This window comes from Macaca nemestrina (assembly GCF_043159975.1).
Source record: "Macaca nemestrina isolate mMacNem1 chromosome 6 unlocalized genomic scaffold, mMacNem.hap1 SUPER_6_unloc_1, whole genome shotgun sequence".
Taxonomy (NCBI): Eukaryota; Metazoa; Chordata; class Mammalia; order Primates; family Cercopithecidae; genus Macaca; species Macaca nemestrina.
Window position 1 is genome coordinate 221,071 of NW_027257564.1, and position 25,116 is coordinate 246,186.

A 25,116-nucleotide genomic window follows, 5' to 3' on the forward strand; every position below is an offset into this window, starting at 1 on the left:
ATTAAGTCACAGCACATGATTAAGGGCTGGGCACGGTAGCTCATGCCTATAACTCCAGCACTGTGGGAGTCCAGTGCAGGTGTATGGCTTGAGCGCAAGGGTTCAAGGCCAGCCTGAAAAACATGGCAAAATGTACAGAAATGCCTTTTGTACATCTTGTCTCCACCAAAAGCACAAAAAATTAGCTGAGCCTGGTGGTGTACACCTGTAGTCCCAGCTACTTGGGAGGCTGAGGTGGGAGAATCACTTGAGCCCGGGAGGCAGAGGTTGCTGTCAGCTGAGATGCCACCACTGCACTCCAGCCGGGGCAACAGAGCAAGACTCCCATCTCAATTAGAAAAATATAACAATAAGGTCGGGCGCAGTGGCTCAAGCCTGTAATCCTAGCACTTTGGGAGGCCGAGACGGGTGGATCACGAGGTCAGGAGATCGAGACCATCCTGGCTAACACGGTAAAACCCCGTCTCTACTAAAAAATACAAAAAACTAGCTGGACGAGGTGGCGGGCGCCTGTAGTCTCAGCTACACAGGAGGCTGAGGCAGGAGAATGGCGTAAACCCGGAAGGCGGAGCTTGCAGTGAGCTGAGATCCGGCCCCTGCACTCCAACCTGAGCAACAGAGAAAGACTCCGTCTCAAAAAAAAAAAGAAAAGAAAAATAAATAGAGACTCTTTAGAAAGGATTAGGCCAGGCTTGGTGGCTCATGCCTGTAACCTCAGCACTTTGGGAAGCCAAGGCAGGCAGATTGCTTGAGTCCTGGCGTTTGAGACTAGCCTGGGCAACATTCCAAAGCTCATCCCTACAAAAAATACAGAAATCAGCCGGGCATGGTGGTGTGTGCCTGTGGTCCCAGCTGCTCAGGAGGCTGGGGTGGGAGAATCACCTGGGCTGGGGGAGGTTGAGGCTGTGGTGAGCCATGATCATGCCACTGCACTCCAGCCTGGGCAACAGAGCTAGACCCTATCTCAAAAAATAATATGCTTAATCCTGTTTCTTTAGTTTATGGTTATAATTTGCAAAAACTTATGGTAAAAAAATTGCATTTGTATGTGTTCTTTGTGTAACTAACAACATGGACGTAAAAGGATAACCCACTTGAAATATTTTAAACCAAATTTTTGGCACTAACCAGTATGTAAGGCAACGGGCATTTTTCTTCACCACTTTTTATAAGAGAAATTACTTTGAAATGGAAGAAGCAGTGCGGTTATTTGCTTATTTCTCGTATTGAATCCAACCGCTAAGAAATGTTACTGGGTCATGCGTGATGAATAACCTCACTGTACAGATGTCTACAAAATATAAAAGAATATTATTTGAAATGTTATTTTTGTGAAATATTTGGATTTGACTAACATTTTTATATAAACCATAAAGCATACTTTGTAAATTTCCATCAGGAGTCCTCTTGATATCACATGGGGCAGTTTTGTAAAATCATAAATGTCAATATCATAAAAATTTTTTACTCCCACCCTATTTTGTGCTTAGCGATAGTTTGCATGTTTATTACCATACTTACTCGATCAAAATCTTAGCTGCATTTCCTACCTACTTTTCTTAGTTGTTGGTAACAGTGATAAGATCTTATTGAGTTTCATTGCCCTTCAGAGGATGTTCTTGAAGTTTATCTTCTATGAAATGACGGACTGCTGACCTGGATTATAGTTTCTGGAGAAACACTCATTAGGATTGTTGCAACACTAATATTCTTTGGGTGAAACTTGCCTTTAGTTTTCAAATGTAAAGATATAAGAATTATTTGCCAAAATTTCTAGCCATGATCAGAGAACAGGGACCCAAATCACACATCTGCCGTAAACAACTGTAAAACTGCACAAACCGAATGAGGTGGCTGTTTTTAGTCTGTGACAAGAGCTGTGCCAGCCAGAACCTGAGGGCGAGGGCAGGAGAATGAATGAGACGCACCCACAGTACACTTGCCCTCTGGAGAACACCTGCAGACTGTGGTGCCGAGAGCTCAGGTGTGGGTGGAGCAGGGTCATCCTATCAAGTCCAGAATGCAGAGCTCGGAAGGAGCTCAGGTGTGAGCGGAGCATGGCCACCCTACCACATCCAGGAGGGGGAGATCGGAGTGGGTGCAGGATTGGAGCTCTCCACAGATCCACACCAGCAGCGAATCAATCCAAGCCTGCCCATGTCACAATGACCCAGCAGTGCCTGTGCTACCTACTAAAACAAGAGCTGGAAACCTTCAGAGGAAGGTTAGGGATCCTGAGTGTGCTCAACATGTTACCTACAATGTGTAATACTCAGCAAATAATCACTGCATACACAGAGAAACAGGAGGTAGAATCTGTGGTCAAGAAAAAGGCAGTAAAAAGTGCACACCCATGCAGGATGGTCTCTGTCACTCACCACATGCGGCGGCTGAGCACATGAAGTGCGCCCGGTCTGAAGTGGATTTGCTGCGTGAAAGACATGCCAGTTAATATAAAAAATAGAAAATATTGTATTTGTATTTTTTTTTTTGAGATGGAGTCTCGCTCTGTTGCCCAGGCTAGAGTGCAGTGGCGCGATCTCGGCTCACTGCAATCTCTGCCTCCCGGGTTCATGCCATTCTCCTGCCTCACCCTCCCAATTAGCTGCCCGCTGCCACGTCTGGCTAATTTTTTGTATTTTTAGTAGAGACGGGGTTTCACCGTGTTAGCCAGGATGGTCTCGATCTCCTGATCTCGTGATCCACCCGCCTCAGCCTCCCAAAGTGCTGGGATTACAGATGTGAGCCACCTAACCCGGCCTATTTGTATTTCTTATTGAAAGTATAGTATGAGCATTTTGAGTTAAAAATATACTAGTAAAATTAATTGTACCTGTTTATATATTTATATGAGGCTACAAGGAAGGTTTCAAGTTCTATAACAGGACTCTCATAATTCTGTTGGAAAGTGCCTGTCTAGATGTCTGATCCAGCAGAAGACCGAGTTTTTAAATCTACAATTATAAATATTTAGGGAATCAAATTACAATGTGTCAAAGAACGAAAATATTTTAATTCTTGGGCCAGAGGAAGGGAAGACACTTTTTACTATAATGGAGTTGGGGAATTTCAGGTTCCGTATACGATAATCTTGAGAATTGTCACTCCCTCCTCACAGGTAAAAAGCTGAGCAAACTGAAAAATCAGCAGTTCTTCTTAAACGTGCAAGAGACGTGAGGTCACAGGCAAGCCACTGTCCCCAGATTGGCTGGACAGGTAAAGCGGAGAATTACCATACACTGGAGCACAATGCTCCAAGGAACCCACGCTGGGATTGGAAAACCTGAACTGGAATTGACAAATTGCTGCAGTGAGGTGTGGCCACATCTGAGAGTTAAAACCTCCGGGAGGCCTGTGCATATGGGTCTCATGCTTTTGTGAGTTGTATCATCAGAAGCTCAACCAGGTTCTTGAAGTAAACATCAGAGAAAAATCCCCTCATACTTACTACAGGGGAAAGAGAATAGGAATCATTTTTCAATATGTAGGTGCACTCTTCACTAGGTCTACCTTCCAGAGAAGCTTGTTAACTAGAGACTAACCAGGTGGGATTTTATCAGAGCCTTCTGACCTGGTGGAAAGGGAAATACCCAACTCCAACCTCCAGAACTGAAAAGCAAAAAAGAACAGATTATCCAAGCACTATGGGACTTCCACAGAGGCATAAAATATGCATAACGGTAATACAAGGGGGAAGAAAGAGGAACAGAAGAACTATTTGTAACAGTAACAGCTGAATTTCCTCAGATTAATGCCAGACACCAAACCATAGATCCAGGAAGCTCAAGAAACACCAAGAAGGATAAATGTAAAAACGACGACGACAAAAACAAAACAAAAATAAACTCTACTTGGGCATAAAATATTCAAACTATGGTGAATCAAAGATTAAAAAGCAAACCGGAGTAATCTCCTTCCCTATGGAAGATCAAAGATAAGAATTATATTCAACTTCCCCTCAAACACCATGAAAGCAAGAAGTGGAGTGAAGTATTTAAACTATTGAGAGGAAAAAAATTCCATTAACTTATAAGTCTATACTCTGTGAAATTATCTTTCAAAAGTGAAGAAAAAGTAAAGACCTTCTCCGACAAAAATTGCAAAATTTGTTGCCGGTAGACCTGCCTTGCAAAAAATGTTCAAAGTTCTTTAGAGAAAATAGTAGAGGTCAGTAACTCAGCTGTGCACAAAGAAAGGAAGGGCACAGTCTGTTTACAGGGCTCACACCTGTCATCCTAACACTCTGGGAGGCAAAGATGGGAGTACAGCTGGAGGCCGCTTAGTTGAGACCAGCCTGGGCAACGTAGTGAGACTCTGTCTCATTAAAAAAAAGCCAAACGTGGTGGCCAACACCTATAGTGCCAGCTACTTTGAGAGGCTGAGATGGGTCACTTCTTGAGCCCAGGATCCCGTTCAAGGCTGTGGTGAGCTATAATGATGCTGCTCCACTCCAGCCTGGGCAACAGAGAAAGACCTTGTCTGTTTAAAAAAATAAATAGAAAAGCAAAAAGCATTAAAGAAGAAATAGTGAAGGTAGAAGAAAATCTTTCATTTTTCTTAATAGATCTAACATAACAGTTCATTCATAATAGTGACAGTAAATATGTCATATACACACACTTAAATATAAGTGAAATGAATGAGAGCAGTGATACCCAAGGGATGGGACAGAGCAATTAGGAATTAGGATTATTTTGTTATTATAGTGTGCTTGCATTATCAAGAAACCAGTGTAGTGTCGTTTGAAAGTGGACTTGGGTTACTTGTAAATTTATATTGCAAATTCCAAGGCAGCCACTTTAAAAAAAAAAAAAAAAAAAAAAAAAAAAAAAAAACTGATATGCTAAGAAAGGAAAGAAAATAAATCATAGAAAATGCTCAATTAAGACCACAAGGAAAAAAAAAAAGAGTGAAAGACAAAAACAAAGAACAAGGGCAACAAATAGAAAATAGTAACAAATATGGTAGATGTTAATTCAACTGTATATCATTATTTTCAGTGTCAGTCCAAATGCACCGAACTATATATTGTCTATAAGAAATCCACTTTAGATATAAAGACCTACATATAGATCAACAGTAAAGGGATGGAAAAAGATATAAATGTTAACACTAATTTTTTGGTGTGCAATGGCCTGATCTCATCTCACTGCAACCTCTGCCTCCCAGGTTCAAGTGATTCTCCCTCAGCCTCCCGAGTAGCTGGGATTACAGGCATTTGTCGTCATGCCCGGGTAATTTTTTTTTTTTTCTATTTTTGTACAGATGGGATTTCACCATGTTGGCCAGGCCGGTCTTGAACTCCTGACCTCAGGTGATCATCCCGCCTTGGCCTCCTAAAGTGCTGGGATTACAGGCATGAGCCACCGTACCCGGCCAACACTCATTTTGAAAAATGGAAGTGGTGATATTAATTTCAGACAGAGTTGGCTTTACATCAAGGAAAGTTACCAGAGATGATTATTACGTAATAAAGGGGTCAATTCTCCAAGAAGATGTAACAATCCTGAAATGTATTTTTGCTAACAAAGCATCAGAATGCCAAAGCAAAAACCGATACACTTCAAGGAGAAGTAATTAACCCACTAGTATAGTTGGAGAGGTTAACACCCCTTTATCAGAAATGGACCAATTCAGTAGCCAGAAAATCAGGACAAAATTGAAATCGGCATCCTCAGTCAACTGTATATAACTGACGTTTATAGACTATTTCCTCCAACAACAACAGAATACAGAACATTCACCAAGACATACCATGTTGTGGTCCATAAAAAACACCTTAACAAATTTAAAAGAATAGGAATCAAACAAGTGTGTTCTCAACCACAGTAAAGTAGAAATCAATAATAGATGACTGGAAAATATATTAGGATATTAAACAATACACTTATACATAATACATTGTTCAAGGAAGAAATCTGAAGATTTCTTCGAATTTTTGAAGTAAATGAAAATCAAAACTTCTTAAAATTTGTGAGCTGCAATGACAGTAATGTTTATAGGGAAATTTATAGATTTAAATGCATACGTTAAAAAAAAACAAGATCTAAAATCAATCAGCTTCCACCTTCGAACACGAGAAAAACAACATCAAATTAAATTCTAAGCAGGAGACAAATAATGAAAGAGCAGAAATCAATACATTGAAAACAGAATATCAGTAGAGAAAAATCAATGAAACCAAAAGCTGGTTCTTTGAGAGAAAATCTGTAAGCCTCTAACAAGAAAAAGAAATACAGCAGATAAATTACCAATATCAGAAATGAAATAAGGAACATAACTACAGATCCCATGGACATTAAAAGGATAATAAATATTATGAACAACTCTATGGCCACAAATTTGATAACGTGGATGAAATGAACCAATTTCTTTAAAGACAGAATCTGCCAAAATTTGAACAAGAAGAAACGATCTGTATGGACCTGTATCTGTTAAATTGAATCAGTGGTTAATAACCTTTCAAAACAGGAAGTGCCAGGCCCAGGTGGGTTCACTGGTGAATTCTACCAAACATCTAAGAAGAAATTATACCAATTATCTACAATCTCTTTCAGAACATAGAGGCTGAGGAATACTTCTTAACTCATTCTATAGAGCCAGCATCATTTTAATACCAAATACCATTTTAATAACAAAATATTACAAGAAAACTACAGAACATCTCTCATGAACATAGATGCAGTAATCTTCAATAAAATATTAGCAAATTAAATCTAACAAAAATTGTGCACTAAAACCACATGGAATTTCACATATCCAAAGCTGGTTTAACATTGAAAAGCCAATTAACGTAATTCATCACATTAATGGGTCAAAGAATAACAGATGCCTCATCTAAGAAGATATAGAGATGGCAAATCGATGTATGAAATCATGCTTCACATCATGTGTCACAGAGAAATGCAGATGAAAGCAACAGTAAGATATCACTACACCAGAATCCAGAACACTATCAACACCAAAGCCTGTGAAGATGTGGAGCTGTGGGAATTCTCTCTCATTCATGGCGGGTCTTAATGCAAAATAGAACAGCCTTTAGGAAGACAGATTGGTGGTTTCTTACAAGACTAAATATACTCTTACCATATGATAAAGCAATTACACTCCTTGGCATTTGCTCAAAGGAGTTGAAAACTTATGTCTACACAAAAAGCCTGCAAGTAGATATTTAGAGCAGCCTTATTCATAGTTGTCAAAACTTGGAAGCAACCAAAATGCCCCTCAGTAGGTGAATGTATAAGTGAGCTGTGGTACATCCAGACAATGGGATATTATATGAGGCTGAAAATGAATGAGCTATCCATAAAAAGACACGGAGGAAACTTAAAGGGAATATTGCTAAGTGAAAGAAGCAATCTGAAAAGGTTGTTGTATGATTCCAGCTTTACAACATCCTAGAAAAGGCAAGACTATGGAGACTGTAAAGAAGATCAGTGGTTGCCAGGGGCCGGGGGGAGGCAGGGATGAATAGGCAGAGCAGGAGAGTTTTTAGTATCATGTGATCTCTGTATGATACTGTAATGGTGGATACATGTTATACATTTGTCCAGACCCATATATTGTACAACACCAAGAATGAACCCTGATGTGAATGATGGAGTTGGAGTGGTAATGATGTTTCGCTGTAGAAGTATCAGTTGTGACAAATGTACCAGTCTGGTAGGCAATATCGATGACAGGAGATGCTGTGCATATATAGGGTATACATGAGACATCACTATAAAGCTGGAAAATATGACACTGAGATGAAATTGCGCTGATAGGCTTAACAGGTTGGAGAAGGAAGAGGAAGTCTGTGGGCTCGAAGGCAGATGAAAAGGAATTAACCAAAGTGAAGCCCAGAGAAACAAAATGAAAGAAAAGCCAACAGAACCTCAAGATCCTGTGATATGTCAATATACTTGTAATACAAGAAGGAAAAGAGAGAGAAGAGCAGGGACCTTTGAAGAAAGGAGTCAGAGTTTTCTCAGATTGATGTCCAACACCTGTGTCCGGCCCCGAGAAGTTCAGTGAATTCCAAGCAGAACAAGTATGACAAGAATCACATCCAAGTTCATGATAGCCAAAGTACTGAAATCCCAAGATTAAGAGGAGATCCTGAAAGGACTCAGAAGAAAAAGACAAGTTACACACCAGAGAAGCATTTGAACAACGCGTGACTTCTGTGAAGATACAGTGGAGACCAGAAGACCATGGAAAGACATTTTTTAAAGCACTAAAAGCAGGAGAAAGGCCTGTCAACTCATATCCAGGGAAAATCTCCTTTATAAACAGGGGTGAAACAACACATTCCCAAATATGAAAGCTGAGAGAATGTGTTATCAGCAGAAATACACTATAAACGTGCTAAAGAATGTACTTGGCTGATTGCAAAGGATATCAGATGAAAGGTTAGCTCTACGAAAAAGAACCCTAGAAATCATAACAGTGCACTCTAAATTTTCTAGAAAATAATATCATAGAATATTTTACTCTATGATTTTATGGTTTTTGGTTTTTTTATGATCTTATAATTTTATGATATAAAATCATACAATGTACACAATTCTCTATGCCTCCTTTACCTGTTTTGAAGTCCTTGGTGTACCATGTACCAGTAGTTTATTCCTTATTATTTATTTATATTCTATTTGATAGATATGACACATTCTGTTTATTCATTTACCAGTTGGTTGTTTCCAGTATTAAGCTGCTGTCGACATTTATGTATATATCTTTGTGTATGCATATAATTTCCTTTATCTTAAGTGGATGCCAAGTAGCATGATTGACTCTTATTGTAAGTTTAGGTTTAGCTTTTTAAAAACTGCCAAATTATTTACAAAATAACTGCACCATTTCACACTTCCACCAGCAGCATATGTGCATTCCAGTTTCTCCACATCATCACCAGCAACAGTTACTGTTATTTTTATTTCTGCCATTCTAATTGATGTGAAATGGTATATCATTGTGTATTTACTTTGCAACAATGAATGATGCTAAGCATTTTTAACGTGCTTATTAGCTTTTAATGTGCTAATTCCTATTCATAGCCATTTGTATATGTTGGCAAAATGTTCAGATTTTTTGCTCAGGTTTTAAATGGGTTGGTTGTCGTCTTATGGGTTACAGGTGCCTTATGTAATCTGAATATAAGAGTTTTACAGATGTAACGTTTCTCAGTGAAAGAACAATCTATTATGTAGCAGACAGAACAAAGCCCTTCCCCCAAGATACCCAGGTCCTATTCCTCAGAACTTATGAACCTGTTGTCTGAAGTGGTTAAAAGGGATTTTGCAGCTGATTAATTCGATTAATTTAAGATCTTGAGATGGGACCTTTATCCTGGTTTAAGTAGGTAGACCCACTGTAATCAAGAAGGTCCTTACAAGAGAAAAGAACTGGAGACTGGAGTGATGCACTTTAAAGATGAAGAGGGGCCAGGAGTCAGGGACACATGTGGCCTCTAGAAGTTGGGAAAGGTAAAGAAATGGATTCTCATTTGAAGCCTCCAGAAGGAATGTAGTTCTGCTGACACTTAGATTTTACACTTCTGACTTCTCCATCAATAGGATAATAGATTCGTGTCTTGTTATAAGCCACTAAGATCAAAGTAATTTGTTACATTAGCTATAGGGAGATAATCATCTTTTAAAACTTACTAGTTTTCTATTTTAATGAAGTCTATTTCACTAATTTCTATGGATTGTGTTTTTGGAAGTTTTAGTAGTCTCATGGTCTTACTGTTCTTTCATTTTGGTCTGTGACTCATTTGGAGTTAATTTTTGTGTGTGCAGTAGGGATCTAAGTGGGATTTTTGTTTGTTTTGGTTTTGTTTGGGGGACTTTTTCCCCCACGGTTTTTCTTTTTGGTGTGTGGGTACTCAGTTGCCACAGCAACATTTGTTGAAAAAAAACAAACTACCTTTCTCTTACTGAATTGTCTTGAGACCTTTGTCAAAAATAAATTAACCATAAATACAAGGCTTTATTTCTCAATTTAATTCTGTTCCTTTGATGTATGTGTCTATTTTTGTGCTAATACCACTGCCTTAAAAACTATGACTTTATGTAAAGTTTTGAAATCAGATAGTGAAGTCTTCCAACATTGTTTCCCTTTTTTAAATTTATTTTGGCTATTGTAGGTCCTTTGTATTTCCAGATAAAATTGAGAATAAGCTTTCCATTTCACACACAGCCTTCTGGGATTTTATTAGGCAGTGCCTTGAATTAATGGAACAGTTTGGGAAGAATTGTCTTGATAATGCTGAGTTTTCCAATTCACGATCTTGAATCTATCTCCATTTATTTAGTTTCCATTTATTTGGATCCTTAATGTCTCTCAGTAATGTTTTATAGTTGCCATTGTACACATTCTGCACCTTTTTGTTAGAAGTTCAGCTGAGTGTCTTCTGCTTTTGAGGCTATTGTGAATGGAACGATTTTCTTTATTTTCAGGTTGTTTATTTCTAGTATATGTATATCTTTATCTTGTGTCCTATGATCCCATCAAACTTTGTTTTAGTAATGCAAAACATGTTTGGTGTACTTCTTGCCATTTTCTACATCCCAAGGTGATGTCATCTATGAATAAAGACACTTTTATTCCTTCCTTTCTAATCTGGATGTCTTCATTACTAAACTTGTTAATTTATTTCACCAGCTAGAACCTGCCAGATAACGTTGAATAAAAGTGGCAAGAGGGGACATCTTTGTCTTGTTCTCCATCTTAGGGAAAACGCATTCTAGTGTTTACCATTAAATACAATGTTAGCTGTGGCTTTTCACGAATGTACTTTAGCAGGTTGAGGAAATTGCCTTCTATTCCTGGTTTGTTCAGTTTCATTCTCTTGAATTTGTCAGTACTTTTCTATGTCTCCTAAGGTTAACATGCGGTTCTACTCCGTAATTCTATATGGTGTATGACATTAATTCAGTTTTGAATGTTAAATCAACCTGACTTCCTGTCCCCATGGTGTGTAATTCTAGTCACCACTGGTCATGCTGTATCATCCATTTCATATGCTGCTTGCTTGGTTTGCTGCTATTCTGTCGAGTGTCTATATCACATTATTCTGCAGGTTTCTTGGAAAAGGTAGGTGGGAGTGAGGAATGAAAGATTGGAAAGGGTTGTGAGAAGACGTTCTGGGGAGATGGTTGTGCTGCATATGGACACCTGGTTGTGTACCTTTCTCAAAAGTCTCAAGGCTGTGTCAGTTTTACTTTTTCTTTTATATAAATTGTGTAAGTTTTCTTAAAAGGCAGGGTGGGCCAGGCGCAGTGGCTCACGCCTGTAATCCCAGCACTTTGGGAGGCCGAGGCAGGCGGATCATGAGGTCACAAGGTCAGGAGATCGAGACCAGACTGGCCAACATGCTGAAACCCCATTTCTGCTAAAAACACAAAAATGAGCCAGGCATGGTGGCACGTGCCTGTAATCTCAGCTATTTGGGAGGCTGAGGCAGGAGAATCGCTTGAGCTTGGGAGTGAGAGGTTACTGTGAGCTGAGATCATGCCACTGCACCCCACCCTGGGCAACAGAGCAAGACTCTGTCTCAAAAGAAAAAAAAGCAAGATGATAGAGAATTTTCAGGCTCCTAATATTGTTGCTTGTCTAACAAGTAAACTTTTAAAAAAATTCCCAGACAGCGTAAGTCGTGTGACAGTGGTAATAAGTGTGAATATTGTTTGCTATTATTGTCTTTTAAGAAGCAATCCTGTGTCTTAAGATTATTTGCTGTGACTCCTCCTCTCACCCAATGATCTGGAGCTGCTCACCTGAGCCGGCGCCTCCCATCACTCACCTGTAGGTAGGATTCTGAGTGTCATTCTTACGTTGAAGTTTAACAAATACACCAGCAATGTATTCCCAAAAACCTTGGTACTGCATGAAAAGTTATTAAATGAAAAATGTTCTCCTGAATTATAGGGAAAAAATGGATGTATTTTATCATAATCCAAGATATCCAATTTGTACAGATAGAAAAATCAATAATGAGAATGTATAAGAAACGAATACTGTAAAGGTGATTAGATTTGTGTGCAAAATGTGACATGAGGGTTTGTCGTGTGTCCCGGAGGAAAACGGGGAGGTGGAGAGGCCGCTCCATGTGAGGCACATTCTGCTTTCTCTCCTGTTACCATCACCAGCGTCTTGATCCTTAGAGAGCTGCATGGGTATCGAACACACCAACGTAGAAATCCATCACCCTCATGGGTATCGAACACATCGACACAGAAATCACCTGCATGGGTATCTGACACACTGATGTAGAAATAAATCAGCTGCATGGGTATCTAACACACCAATGTAGAAATAAATCAGCTGTATGGGTATCTAACACAATGACATAGAAAGAAATCAGTTGTATGGGTAACTAACACACAGACGCAGAAATCACCTGCATGGGTATCTAACACACCGATGTAGAAATAAATCAGCGGTATGGGTAACTAACACAGAGATTCAAAAATCACCTGCAAGGGTATATAACACAAACACCAACGTAGAAATAAATCAGAGCCCAGAAGAGCATCTCAGGACTAACCAGGGCTAAACATAGTCACACTGAGACTCCTGAGAGCCGCACAGGCCCTCCGCCTCCCCTTGCCCTCTCACTTTCTGACTGACACAAGAAAACACTTGGTTTCTTCCCAAACTGCTGTGTAGAGGAAATGTGTCAGTGCATCTTTGAGATGACAGTATCAAACATCTTATAGCATGTTTGTATAAGGTGCTTTGGAAGCAAAATTCATTATGCTAAAATAAATGGTTCATTATCTGAAAAGTGGTTTAAATTCTCAAGAGTGTCTACGGCAAAAAGTCATTGAACAACTGTTCGGACTTGGGTGAAGTAAATCTGTGTTGGAGGGACTGAGATTGTGGTGCATGTTTTTGCTGCAATATGTAGCAAATCGCCTTTCTTCTTACACAGATACCTCTTCTGGCTCCGAAGATGAAGGCTCATTGCAGGGGGACTCCCAGGGCACCCCGACCTCCAGCCAGGGCAGCATCAACGTGGAGCACTGGATCAGTCAGGCCATCCACGGCTCCACCACGTCCACCACCTCCTCGTCCTCCACGCAGAGCGGGGGCAGCAGAGCTGCCAACAGGCTGGCGGATGTCATGGCCCAGACCCACATGGGTGAGCACCCTTCACAGGGTCTTTCTGTGCCTGTTGTCTAAATGCCTTTGCGTGTGCACGTTTTCCTCTGTTTGCATCGTGGCTGTGGAATCCCTTAGTGGAAAGAGCGCAGAGCCCCTCTGGCCCCTGGGGTGCTTTGGTTGGATTGTTTCCGGAAGATGCTTTACTGCTTCTCATGCCCAGGTCCCTCCCACAGCTGGAATTCCAGGGGCCTTATTAATGGGGAATCCCGCAGCCATATCCGAATTCCAGGGGCCTTCTGCTTATAAGTCCTTTCGTGTTCCTGGGGAATCCTGCAGCCATATCCGCTTCCATCTTTTCTTCTCACTTATGCTTCTGCGTGAAACCTTAACAGTCCCAGTCAACAGGACAGGGTTTTAAAGTGTGCTTCTCCTGACCACGGGAGTCATTTAAGGAAATGAGGGCTTTAAGCACGGCCGCTTTACGCTGCTGTCTGCCACAGGTGTTCAGATTTCTTGGGCGTGGTGCACTGTTTTGTGTAGGTTCTATGACAAGGGAGATCCTCTGTATTAGAAAAAGAACGAAGTTAGGATCACTGCCCCACAACGTTTGAAGATGCCGTGGAAAAGGAGTGAAGTGAGAATTACTAGAGGTAGAGTCGATGCGTGGGGGAGCCATGATGAGCCTTGCGTCGCTCTGCCTTTGAATGGTTCAGGAGTAAATGTTTTCCATCAAGTATGGGACTTGGGTTGAATAGGATTTGGTGTGTGTCTCTATTAAAGCAGTAACCGGAGACGACTGTGTACCACGTCGCCGATAACGGAGCACGAGCCACAGGCTCAGACCCTCCCGGCACCAGCTACCACAGGAAAGCCTGATCTCTGCAAAACCCTCAGTGGGAAGCAGGTGGATGTCATGTGTGATCAGATAGCCCACAGACACCCCAGAACCCCAGAATGTTCACTTCTAGATCACTGACTCCTTGACACCCAGAGGCGTTTAGGATTGACTTGGGTCCCAGCCCCTTCGGTGCTCACTGACACTGAAAGCATCAGCTGTTTTCTGTCTGGAACAGGAGTTTGCTGTCAGGAGAGCTGGGTCTGTCTCACTTTTCCCAATAACTGCTGCTGGGATCTTGAAGTCCCTTCTCCTGCTTTAGGCTTTGAGTGAGGGGAAAAAAATTGAAAAAAATAATTTTTCTCTCTCAACTGTTGTGAGTATAAAGGAGAAAACAGAAATACTCTTTAAAAGTTTGTGAAGTAGTACTCAAGTGCAAAGCAGTATTAAACTTCAGTTTGACACAGTTTCAGGAACATGTACACTCGTTTATGTGAATTAATAGCCCTACTTGAAATCACAGTAGGCTAAACATTGAACAGAAATGTGTGACTGTTACATATTTTTCCATAATAAAATTCCATGTGTATATTGGATCGCAGGATAGTGGCCGAGGCTCTGCCAGACGAGAACGGGGAGGCCAGACACCACCTCTGCCACTTGGTGGAAGCATTTGTATCCTCAGATCTTATTCAATTTTAAGAAAATGCACAGAATCTTACCAAGGAAAACACATATTTTTAAATAAATGAATCACTGCACTTGGGCCTCCCTTTGTGGGTTTACCCTTTCAATACTGGAGGAAGTTTTAGTACAAAGAATTAATGTATCCAAAGTATGAGGGACTCCTAACTCATGTACATCAGGGCTCAGTGTGACCCAAATGTAACTCTAGGGTGATCGCGTTCCGGTAATTTCTAATTGGGCACAAAGATAATCCTCCTAGACTATCTGGAAATTTTCTATAAGTTTGGGAATTTTCTGGAAAAGCCGTGACAAAATAATGAAACTTGAAGAGGAGAAATATTTTGTGTGGCAAAACAAGAGAAGTTAAAAGTCAGATGTGCATTTGACCTTCTGAGATAATCAGAAGCCTGTGAATGAGAACTTAGCATCTGTGATCACGTGTGCGTGTGAGTGTTCTAAGGAGTCCAGTCACAACATAGTCACACTGGCCAACCCCCCCCAGACCCTACATGGTCATAGCCATTACTATTCCCATTTGATGAAGAAACTGAGGCATGGAGAGCTTAAGGGACATCCCCAAATCCCCAGAAGTTTCCAGAGCTGGGTTTCCATTTCCAGGCCCTGGGCTCCAAAGTGCGAGTAAAGCCCTGGGCTGTGTGGACGGTGGCCGACAGGAAACGGGACTCTTCCATGAACACACACACGCTTCCTGGCACCCTGCCATTGCCGGTCTAACGTTATTCTAGTTAAAACGCCACTGACGTGGCTCCTATTAGGAAATTGAGGTTTCACCGAACTCTCCTCCATTTTCGGCAACATGAGTTATGCTGGGGTCCCCCTTTGTGCCGGATGTGTGTGGCAGACGTGGCTGAGATCGGCTTTGGCTTCTCACGGCACCCCCAGACCGCGCTCCGGTCTCTTCCTGAGCTATGGCTTGCTCAACCTGCAGAACAAACGCCACAACCACCAGAAACACTCATGATGTGCTTCTTTACAGATAATCATTCTGCACCTCCTGATGTAACCACGTACACCTCAGAGCACTCCATACAGATGGAGCGACCACAGGGTTCCACGGGGTCCCGGACAGCGCCCAAGTACTGCAACGCCGAGCTCATGGAGACCGGGAATGGTACGTCCCAAAGCAGAGATGTGTTTTTTTCTGGGAAACGGTTTGTGCTGATGTCCCGTTCTGTGCCCGTGACTGGGTGTGTTTCTTCCTGGGGTACAATCTGCTGCCATTTTATCTGCTGAATAACGAACAGTGGTTCAGCAACTGAGAAATTCTTGCACAGGTGTTAAGACCGTGAACAGTCACTTAGAAAAGCAAGATGAAGTTAAATGTACAACAGAATTACTGTCAGATGGGCCGGTATGTTGCTTTAGACTTCGGAGGAAAGAGGGTCTTTTTATCCATGTTGGACAGAGATGTCAGCGACTTGGTAACAGGCTGCGGCCGAGGGCTTCTCCTTCCTTCCTGTGGCCTGGTCTTGGTATGTTCTGATTACAGCGGCGGTTTGTATCACCTAGCCCCTGTTCTATTTAAGTCTTAGTCCTTCCCCGGAGTCATAAAGGTCAGTGTAGAACCTAGCAGTGAATGAAATACAATGCCCCCGTGTGAAGCCCCATCGAGCAGCCTTGGAATGGCGTAATCTTGTAGTGCACGGGACTCGCAGGCAGACAAGGAGGCCTCTCCGAGCCCCAACAGGTAGACAGGGAGGACTATCGGAGCCGCGACAAGCACAGTGGACAGGGAGGCCTGTGTGGACACAGTGGACAGGCACAGTGGCCAGGGAGGACAGCGTGGTTGTGTGGATCCACAGGACACTGTAGCGTCCAAGCACGCGCTCCCAGAGGAGAGGACCCTGTGGGAGCTGATGCTGGGAGCAGGCTGAGATTCCAGCGAGTAAGACTCCCTGTGACGTGCACAGCTGCCATCTGCGCAGCAGCTCCTGATGCCAAGATGGTCGTGCGATAAATGCACAAAGCACATCTCCAGCAAAAAGCTGCCGAGTGTCCACATCCAGGATATCCACCGAGGTGGCTTTTTAGTGTTAATACGATGAATGTGAGCAGCAGGTGGTCTGCGTTCTGGGTGTGTGTGACTGTGCCACTGCAGTTTTGTTCTCATGTCTTGATGAGCATGAACGGTTCCTGACGAGGGTAGGTAAGGATGCTGTGACCTGAGACTCTGCAGTATTGTAGCTTGAGGAACCAAGGAGTTTTTCTGTCTTGCAAACCTGTCAGGGAGGATGTTCCAGGCTGGTGACTGCTCCATGAGGTATTCAGAGATCCAGGTTCCTTTCAGACTCCTGCTCTGTGTTCCCACGGACACGGCTGTCCTTGCTGTGGTTGGGACTGGGTGATTGCCATGCTGGCGGGGGAGAGTTAAGGCGAGAGTGGCCATGATTTACCTAATCTACATAATGACAGGGAGCTTGGGAGTAAAGTGTAGCCATGGCCTGGAGGATGGATGATGGATGTTGGTGAACAACTGGCTGCACTCACCGCAGATGGCCCAGGGATGGGAAGGACGACTGATTATGCCATTCAATGGTACCTGGTTCTTTCAGATGTGGCTTCCTTATGGATTTTCTGCTGTAAAGAGGAGAGAGCCTGTGGTTCTAGGCCAAACATTTCACTCATCTCGTAGCATCTTGTATCCCTTAGCCAACATTTTTGTCAAGTTTCAGAAGTCCTATCAAACTGGCAAGCATTTCTCAGTTTGGTTTAATCATTGGATTTTATATCTGTGTCTGCATCTCTATTTTACATCTATGTGGTTATTTGACACTCTGTAGTACCTTTGTAATAGGTTCTATTTGGTGGAAGTTACTCTCAACAAACCTTGCTGCTACTTGAATTTTCAAGGTTGCAAGTAGAAAGGAGAGAATAAAAACCACATCTTCTCTAATTTTAAAATTTGTTGTTCCTCAAATCACACCAGAAGTACAGATACTACAAATTATAAAAGCGGTCAGAATCAAGGTTAAGAGATTTCTGGGTGATTCTGGCTGATCAGCAGTATTTGCTGAGGTGTGTGCAGCAGAGCAACATGCCAAGAAGCCCGGGACGGGGGAGAGTTGGAAGGCCAGGCTGTGACTTCGGAGGTGCTGTTGCCTCAGGAAGAGGAGCTAGATGCAGAGAGGATAAATGGCCACAGGTGTGACCACCGCCGTCCTTGCCGCGGTACGGGGGCCTTTGTATGGGGCCCTTTGTGAGCTGAGTTATGAACCAGATGAAGGCTGTGCAGGCGTGTGAGAATCCAGGCCAGACTCGATGGGTGGAGGCTTGGCAGAGGTGAGGGGCCAGACAGCCTCGCTAAATGTGCAGTGTCTCACTGCAGACAGTGCCCATCAGTCGCCAGACAGACCGGCTTGATCTTCAGCCCCCATGGCAGCTGCCTTTACCTGTCTGCCTCCACCTTCTGAGGCCTATAGGCGTCGCAAATGTGTGGTTTTTAAACAGATTTGGATGAGTTGTTTTCTGCACAACACACTTTTACAGACGGAGGCTGGTTCTCCACAGTGGCCCCAGGGACTTGGCAGAGACTGGTGGGACAGAGCCTCAGAGCACAGCACCAGCTCCCTGGGAGAAGACGGTGCCCGTGGGACGGAAGAAAGAAGAGGCACACAGTGCTGAGGCGTGAACTCTAGTTTGCTCTTAGACATGACACACATGCCTTCTGGAAGTTTGCATGAAGCACTGCTAAAGCCACCAGTGCGGATAGGTCCTTAGATCAGGAGACCCAGAACACAGTTGTATTTGAAATCCTTCACATGCTGCAATCTCTTCAAAGAGGACTACAAGTCATCTCTAATAATGTTGTAAAATTAATTTTTTATTAAGTGCCATGGCTTTTTTTTTTTCTTTTTTTTTTTGTGGGGTAGGGCCGGTGTGTGACAGTAAAACAACAGATGCAGTGACACAGCTGGTGGGTGTTGGTTCTGGGCCCCAGTTGGGCAGTTGTATGAAAAGAAACCGAAAAGTCTCTACAGTGGTATGAACTGAAACACCTGGATTATGTGTTTTCAAGTATTTGACATAAATGCACACATTCGTATGCTAAACACACATTTTTCTATATGTAATAAAATTCACACCTTTAAATAGTTAACATATATTTTATTTTAGGACCTCCCCCACGATGTGAGGACTAATAGTCACTCCCTCTCCCCCCCCGGATATTAAGAGCCACATCGCAGGGCAGTGAGGCACCCCCCGCGAGGTGAGGACTAATCGCCACCCCCTCTCCCCCTCTGGCTATTAGGAGTCACCTCGCAGGGGGGGTGAGGCACCCCCCACAAGGTGGGGACTAATAGCCACCCCTTCTCCTCCCGCTGGCTATTAGGGGCCATGGTGGACTCACAGCCTGTTTGATATTGTGAGTAATATCATCTCCCCCTCTGGAAATTATGAACTCTTTCACAGATGGGTGTATACTCTGTGTGTACACCGTCAGAGGGTGTACACCCGTCTGTATTGGGAGTAATATCATCCTCTTCCTCCCTGAATGTTAAGAAGAATATCCCAGGATTGTTTCTACTCCCTGCATTATTGGGTGTCATATCCTCCTCTCCCACGTGGAAATTAGAAACAATATCACTGGGGGCGTGCACACCTTCTGTAACATTTAAAGTAATATCATCCCCTTCCCTCCAGGATCATGGGAACAATATCCCTGGGGGGTGTACACTTTCTGCCATATAGGTCATAATATCATCCCTCCCACCTTGAAACATTATGAAGGACCATCTCACACGGGGTGTACAACCCTTGGTGCGATATTGGGAATGCAATTATCCTCTTCCCGGCATATTTGGAAAAATATCAGAGTGTACCCCTCCTGCCATATAAGGATTACTATCCTCTTCTTCCTTTCTGGATATTAGAAAGAAGATCACACGTGGGTTTGCACTTTCTTCGATATCTGGAGTCATGTCATCCTCTCTTGTCTTGAATGGCAAGAACAATGCCTTGGGGGGGATGTACACACCCTGTCATATTGGGAGTAATATTACACTTTCCCCTCCTTGATAATTAGGAACAACATCCCATGCTCTCTGTCCCTGGATATTAGGAACAACATCACAGGTAGGTGTACACCCCCTGTGGTATTAGGAGTAATAATATGATTATTGAACATCCATGATTGATATTAACAATTATCAATGATACTATTAATAGGATACAGTTATTATGGATAATTATTTTAAATATATGATTTTGCATGCTTAAAATAATTGTTAATATTGTTTTATTACCATCACTTAGTATTAAGTAACATTAATTGCTGATATCATTATTTTATTATTAATGGTGATATTACTATTGATTATTAATGCTAATCATTAACATTTTTAACTAGTATTTTACTATCTTTATTGTGATTATTAATATTGAGGATTACTCTTAATTTTTCTTATACTTATTAATAATTAATAGACTTGTTCCTGATATCCAGCGGGGAGAGGATGATATCACTCCCAATATCGAAGAAAGTGTACACCCCACTATGATGTTATTCCTAACAGCCAGGGGGTAGAGGATGACATTATTGAAACTATGGCAGTGGGTGTACATCCCTTCGGTCGTCTTGTTCCTTATATCCTGGGTGGGAGAGGATGATACGACTCCCAATATCGCAGGGGGCATAGACCTCCCCCGTGATATTGTCCCTAACATCCAAAGGTGGAGAGGATGATATTTCTTCTGATTTCACAGGGGTTTACACCACCCCTATGATATGGTTCCTAATATCCAGGGGGTGAGAGGATGATATTAGTCTCCATATTGCAGGAGGTGTACACTCCCTAGTGATATTGTTCCTAATATCCAGGGAGGGAGAGGATGATATCACTCCCAATATCGCAGGTTCCCTATATCCTGGGAGGGAGACGATGATACTAGTGGCAATATCGTAGAGGGTGTACACACCCACTGTGATACTGTTTCGAATATCCAGAGGCAGAGAAAATGATATGACTCCCAATATCACAGGGGGTGTACATCCTCCTGTGATATTGTTTCTTACATTCAGGGGGAGAGGATGATATTACTCCCAATATCACAGGGGTTGTACACACCTCCTGCGATATTGTTCCTAATATCCCGAAGGGGAGAGCATATTACTCTCAATATGGCAAGGGGTGTATACTTCTTTTGTAATATTGTTCTTAATATCCATGATGGGAGAGGATGATATGACTCCCAATATCGCAGGAAATGTACAGCTGCCTGTGATAGAGTTCCTAACATCTAGGTGGGGAGAGGATGATATTACTGCCCATATCTCATGAGTTGTAAAACCCCTTCGATATTTTGCCTACAATCCTGAGGGGAGAGGATATTATTCCCGATAATGAAGAAGGTATACACTCCCCTGTGACACTATGCCCAATATCCACATTGGGAGACGATGACATTACGCCCAATATCACAGGGGATGTACACCCACCCTGGGATATTGTTCCTTGTATTGAGAGAGGGAGAAGATGCTATTGCTCCCAGTAACGCAGGGGCTGTGGCTGTACACCCCTCCTGTGATATTGTTCTTAATATCCTAGGGAAGAGAGGATGATACTACACCCAATATCTCATGGGCTGTACAGTGTCCGCTCAGAGATGTGTGGGGCTCTCTTACACAGGTAACTCCTTCTCTAACTTTAGCCACATGCTGGTCATCCAGGGGCCTCCTAAAATCCAGGAGCATAAAACCAAGTGGAATTTCTGAGAACCAAAGATGGTACATGGCTCTGGTTGGGCTGCCACAGGCAGTTTTGTGAAAAGACAGATGTATTTCTCATAGTCCTGGAGTCTGGAGGTCCAAGGTCAAGGTGAGTTCAGGACTGGCTCCTCCTAAGGCATCTCTCCTTGACTGTCAGATGGCATCTTCTCTTGTGTTCTCGTGCGGTTGTCCCTCTATAGATGTCTGTGTCCTGATCTCTTCTTACAAGGGCATCAGTTCTAATGACTTCGTTACCTTAATCACCTCTTTAAAAGGCCTATCTCCACATACAGACACATTCTGAGGTCCTTGATTAGGACTACAACCTGGGAATCTTGGTGTATGCAATTAAACCTGAAGCAGATGGGGTCTTATAACCTGTGTCACCCAAGCTCACGCCAGAGCCCCATGAGGTAGCCCCAGGTCCCCCCTTTGATATGGTTTAGCTGTGTCCCCACCAAAATCCTGTCTTAAATTCTCGTGTGTTGTGGGAGGATGGAAGTGATAATTTGACAGCAGAGAAGACAATTGCTCCCAGGGAGGAGAGAGGGGACCCCAGACCTCCGAAGGTTGGAGGGTCCCGGGCCTTAGGCAGAGCAGGCAGCCCCACCCCTGTGACTCCCCTGACGATGGCTCAGGAGTTGGAAAAGGTGGAATCATATGTAGAGGTTGGTTGGGGAGATAAGAAGTTGTCGAATGAGTTTTTAAATATTTACATCAAAATTCTTACTGCACCCTTGGTGTTGGTGGGGACCAGTGGCTTCTCCATGTGCCTGGCTTCTTCCTGGCTCTGATTCTGGGAGCCTGGCCTGGCCTAGGGCTGCTGGTTGGATTCATTGCTGGCAGCAAGTGGAAGGTGGAGGAGGGAGAGGAGCTGTCCTCACTCCTCTCTTACTCATGCCTGTCCACGTTAGCAGCCCCTCCCCAGGCATCCCTTGCCCATGATCTGGGGAGTGCTATTCTCACTTCCCTTGGGCCCTGCCCACCGATCTCCAAAGAATCCCGTCAGTGACTCCTTTTAATCACCTCTTTGCCTGTGACAAAGTCTTCTGGGACCTCCTGACTGATACAAGGAGAAGCCTGGCTATCTGTGCAACTTGTAAAAGTGAAGTGAGTCATTCACACTGACATGTATCTACAAGTCACACAGCTTTGCAACTGGAGTGACTTTAAGCTCATCTAACCAAACCTTCCATGACAGATGAGGACACCCAGAATCATAGGATAGAAGTGACTTGCTCCCATCTGCGTCAGCCACGCTGAGACTCAAGCGCGGAGTCTAGCAAAGCACACTTCGTCCTCCCTTAGAAGGAAGATCCTGCCCGCACGGCTCACCTCCACCTACCCTAGGTCTCCCCCACCCTCCCTTAGAGGGAAGCTCCTGCCAGCGTGGCTCACCTCCACCTACTCTAGGTCTCCCCCACCCTCCCTTAGACGGAAGGTCCTGCCAGTATGGCTCACCTCCACCTACCCTAGGTCTCCCCCACCTTTCCTTAGCAGGAAGGTCTTGCTGGCATGGCTCACCTCCACGTACCCTAGGTCTCCCCACCCTCCCTTAGAAGGAAGGTCCTGCCAGCATGGCTCACCTCCACCTACTCTGGGTTTCCCCCACCCTCCCTTAGAAGGAAGGTCTTAGAAGGCAGCACGGTTCACCTTCCCCTAACCTAGGTCTCCCCCACCCTCAGAGGGGAGTCTTTGGGTCATTCACAAGACTACTCCGGACATCTGTAAGAACAAATGGTTTCCAGCACAGTCCTTTCCTGGGGTCTGCATTTTCCCTCTGGGATGCTTGGAAGTTGAAGGGGTCAGGCAATTCAAGTTCTCCCCAGTATCTCAGGGGCCACTGACACACAGGAAAATGTGCTGCTCTGCTCGCTGTTTGACTTTGATGGATGCAAATTTGTTCTAAATGAGCCTGACATTCATTAGCATCTAAACATATGTTACTGGTGGCGGCTCGCAGGGCCACATGCTGATGGATCTTGTGGGCTGTCCCCGTCGGACATCACCAGGCTGCCTGCGTCTGTGCTGCTTCTGGCTAAGGCTCCAGATGTTTTCATGCACTGTGAAGTAGACATTTTAGCTACAGGGTTATGTTTTTTTCCACAAAAGAAACACAGACAAATGTGTGAAAAGAACTTGAGTTTATGTGCCGATCTACTGGAAGGAGACTCTCAGAATGTCAGCTGCTCAGTGTCTGCTTTGACTCCCGGGCAGTTCTCTGTCCTGTGGCTCAGAGACTCTGTGGGGCTGAATTATACATTTGATTCCAGTTCTGCTCAATATTTCCCCACAAGTAGTGCTGTTGGTGCGACTGATGCCTTTAGAGATAGCTGCAGCAGGAACAGTCCAGAGAATAAAACACGCTATGCTAAAATATTTTGAGCTGAAGGCAATTAAGAAGCGCTCTGGCCTTCCCTCTATTTTCTGAAAAGCACACAACATAACCATATTACACAAAGACAAAAGTGCCTTTTCTCCCCTCTCTGCCAGAAAGGACGCAGGTCAATCTCTGTAGACAACTTCAGACCCTTATCATTCAGGAAACAGCACCAGAGGAATTTACACAAAAATCTATCATTTATTGGCTTTCCCACAATTTGTTGCTCCCAATGACCCAAAGTCCTTTTACTTTGTCTTGGCACTTCTAGAAACATTTATTATCCTTGTTGAAGATGTTACATAAAAGAAAGGTCTGAGCTGTCTCTCTGAGATTCCCTCATTCCCTGTGTATCTCCCATGTGTATACGAAATATACATGCTAATAAGCCTCCGTTTGCTTTTTTGGGGGTTCATCTGTCTTTTGTTATAGGAACCCCAGCCAATGAAGCTAAGATGGGTGGAAGAAAAGATTACATTTTTCTCCCCTGTAGTAGCATTATTCTAGCAATAGCATTTTTTTTTTTTTGGTAGATTTCTGTTGAATACACACACACACACATACACATAGCAATGTAAAAAGAAAGAAGTGTGGGGAGTTCTGATGAAATTTTAGGTCCCAGAGATACCTAAATATGTTGAGAAGTTGTCTTTAAACATTGATTTTTTTCCCACATTTATTCTCATATTTTTGATATTTTTTTCTTCTGAGATACCATTTCTAGATTGTTTTCTCTACATTTCCTTGCAAGTCCGAGAGAGTATGCTGGTTAGTAGTGTGTCCAATGCACCACCTCTGTCCTTGTCAGTAAAGAAATGTAGTAATAGAGAGGGATGTGAGAGTCACGCTACACAGAGATGGAAACACAGATATGAGGTAAGTAAAAACACGTGAAAACCCAGCATTTCTGGAACTCTCACCTACTCCTGTGCCGATATTCATCCTTCAGCTCTGCCTCCGTTCTTCCTTTCTTTTCTCATGCTATGGGGTCTGCTTTGGAGACGTTATCTACTTTCATTCTTCCAAAGTCAAGCTTCTAGCTTTGGTTGGAACTGCAGACCTATTTACTCATTCAGCAAATACTTTCTAAGCACATGGATAGTCATTGAGAATACCGTGGTTCACCAACATGACCGTGGCCCCTGCTCTCACGAACCTGCAGCCTGATGGGGAGAATGAGCACTAATAAGCCAATCACTCTAATGGGTTTCTGATGAAGAATTCAGGAAAGCACACCAAAGAAAGGGAAGCGGGGTTCTCTAAATTTATGCTGTAAAAGAATCTGGCGTATCTTGGGATGAGAGGTAGAAAACCGATGCATTCTGGAAGGTATGATCCCCTTGCAGTCTGGAGAGAAGTAGAGGTTGATTGTTGAGGGGGGTGGAGTGTAGGGAC

At 43.2% G+C, this 25,116-nt stretch overlaps 1 protein-coding gene across 10 annotated transcripts in view; it reads left to right on the forward strand.

The window, feature by feature from the left end:
- LOC139361088 (disco-interacting protein 2 homolog C-like) overlaps positions 1-25,116 on the forward strand; it is a 163,381-nt gene that overhangs the window by 123,449 nt on the left and 14,816 nt on the right. For 5 of the 10 annotated variants that reach the window (XR_011618642.1, XM_071089556.1, XM_071089559.1 and 2 more), the window contains exons 3-4: positions 12,920-13,129; positions 15,612-15,746. Coding sequence is in view for 9 of the 10 variants with exons in the window: in XM_071089556.1 (XP_070945657.1) it covers positions 12,920-13,129; positions 15,612-15,746 (345 nt within the window). In the remaining variant the exon portion in view is untranslated. Of the gene's footprint in view, positions 1-12,919; positions 13,130-15,611; positions 15,747-18,121; positions 19,831-25,116 lie in introns of those variants that run through there. The other 5 variants (XM_071089561.1, XM_071089562.1, XM_071089554.1 and 2 more) reach the window with 3 other exon arrangements.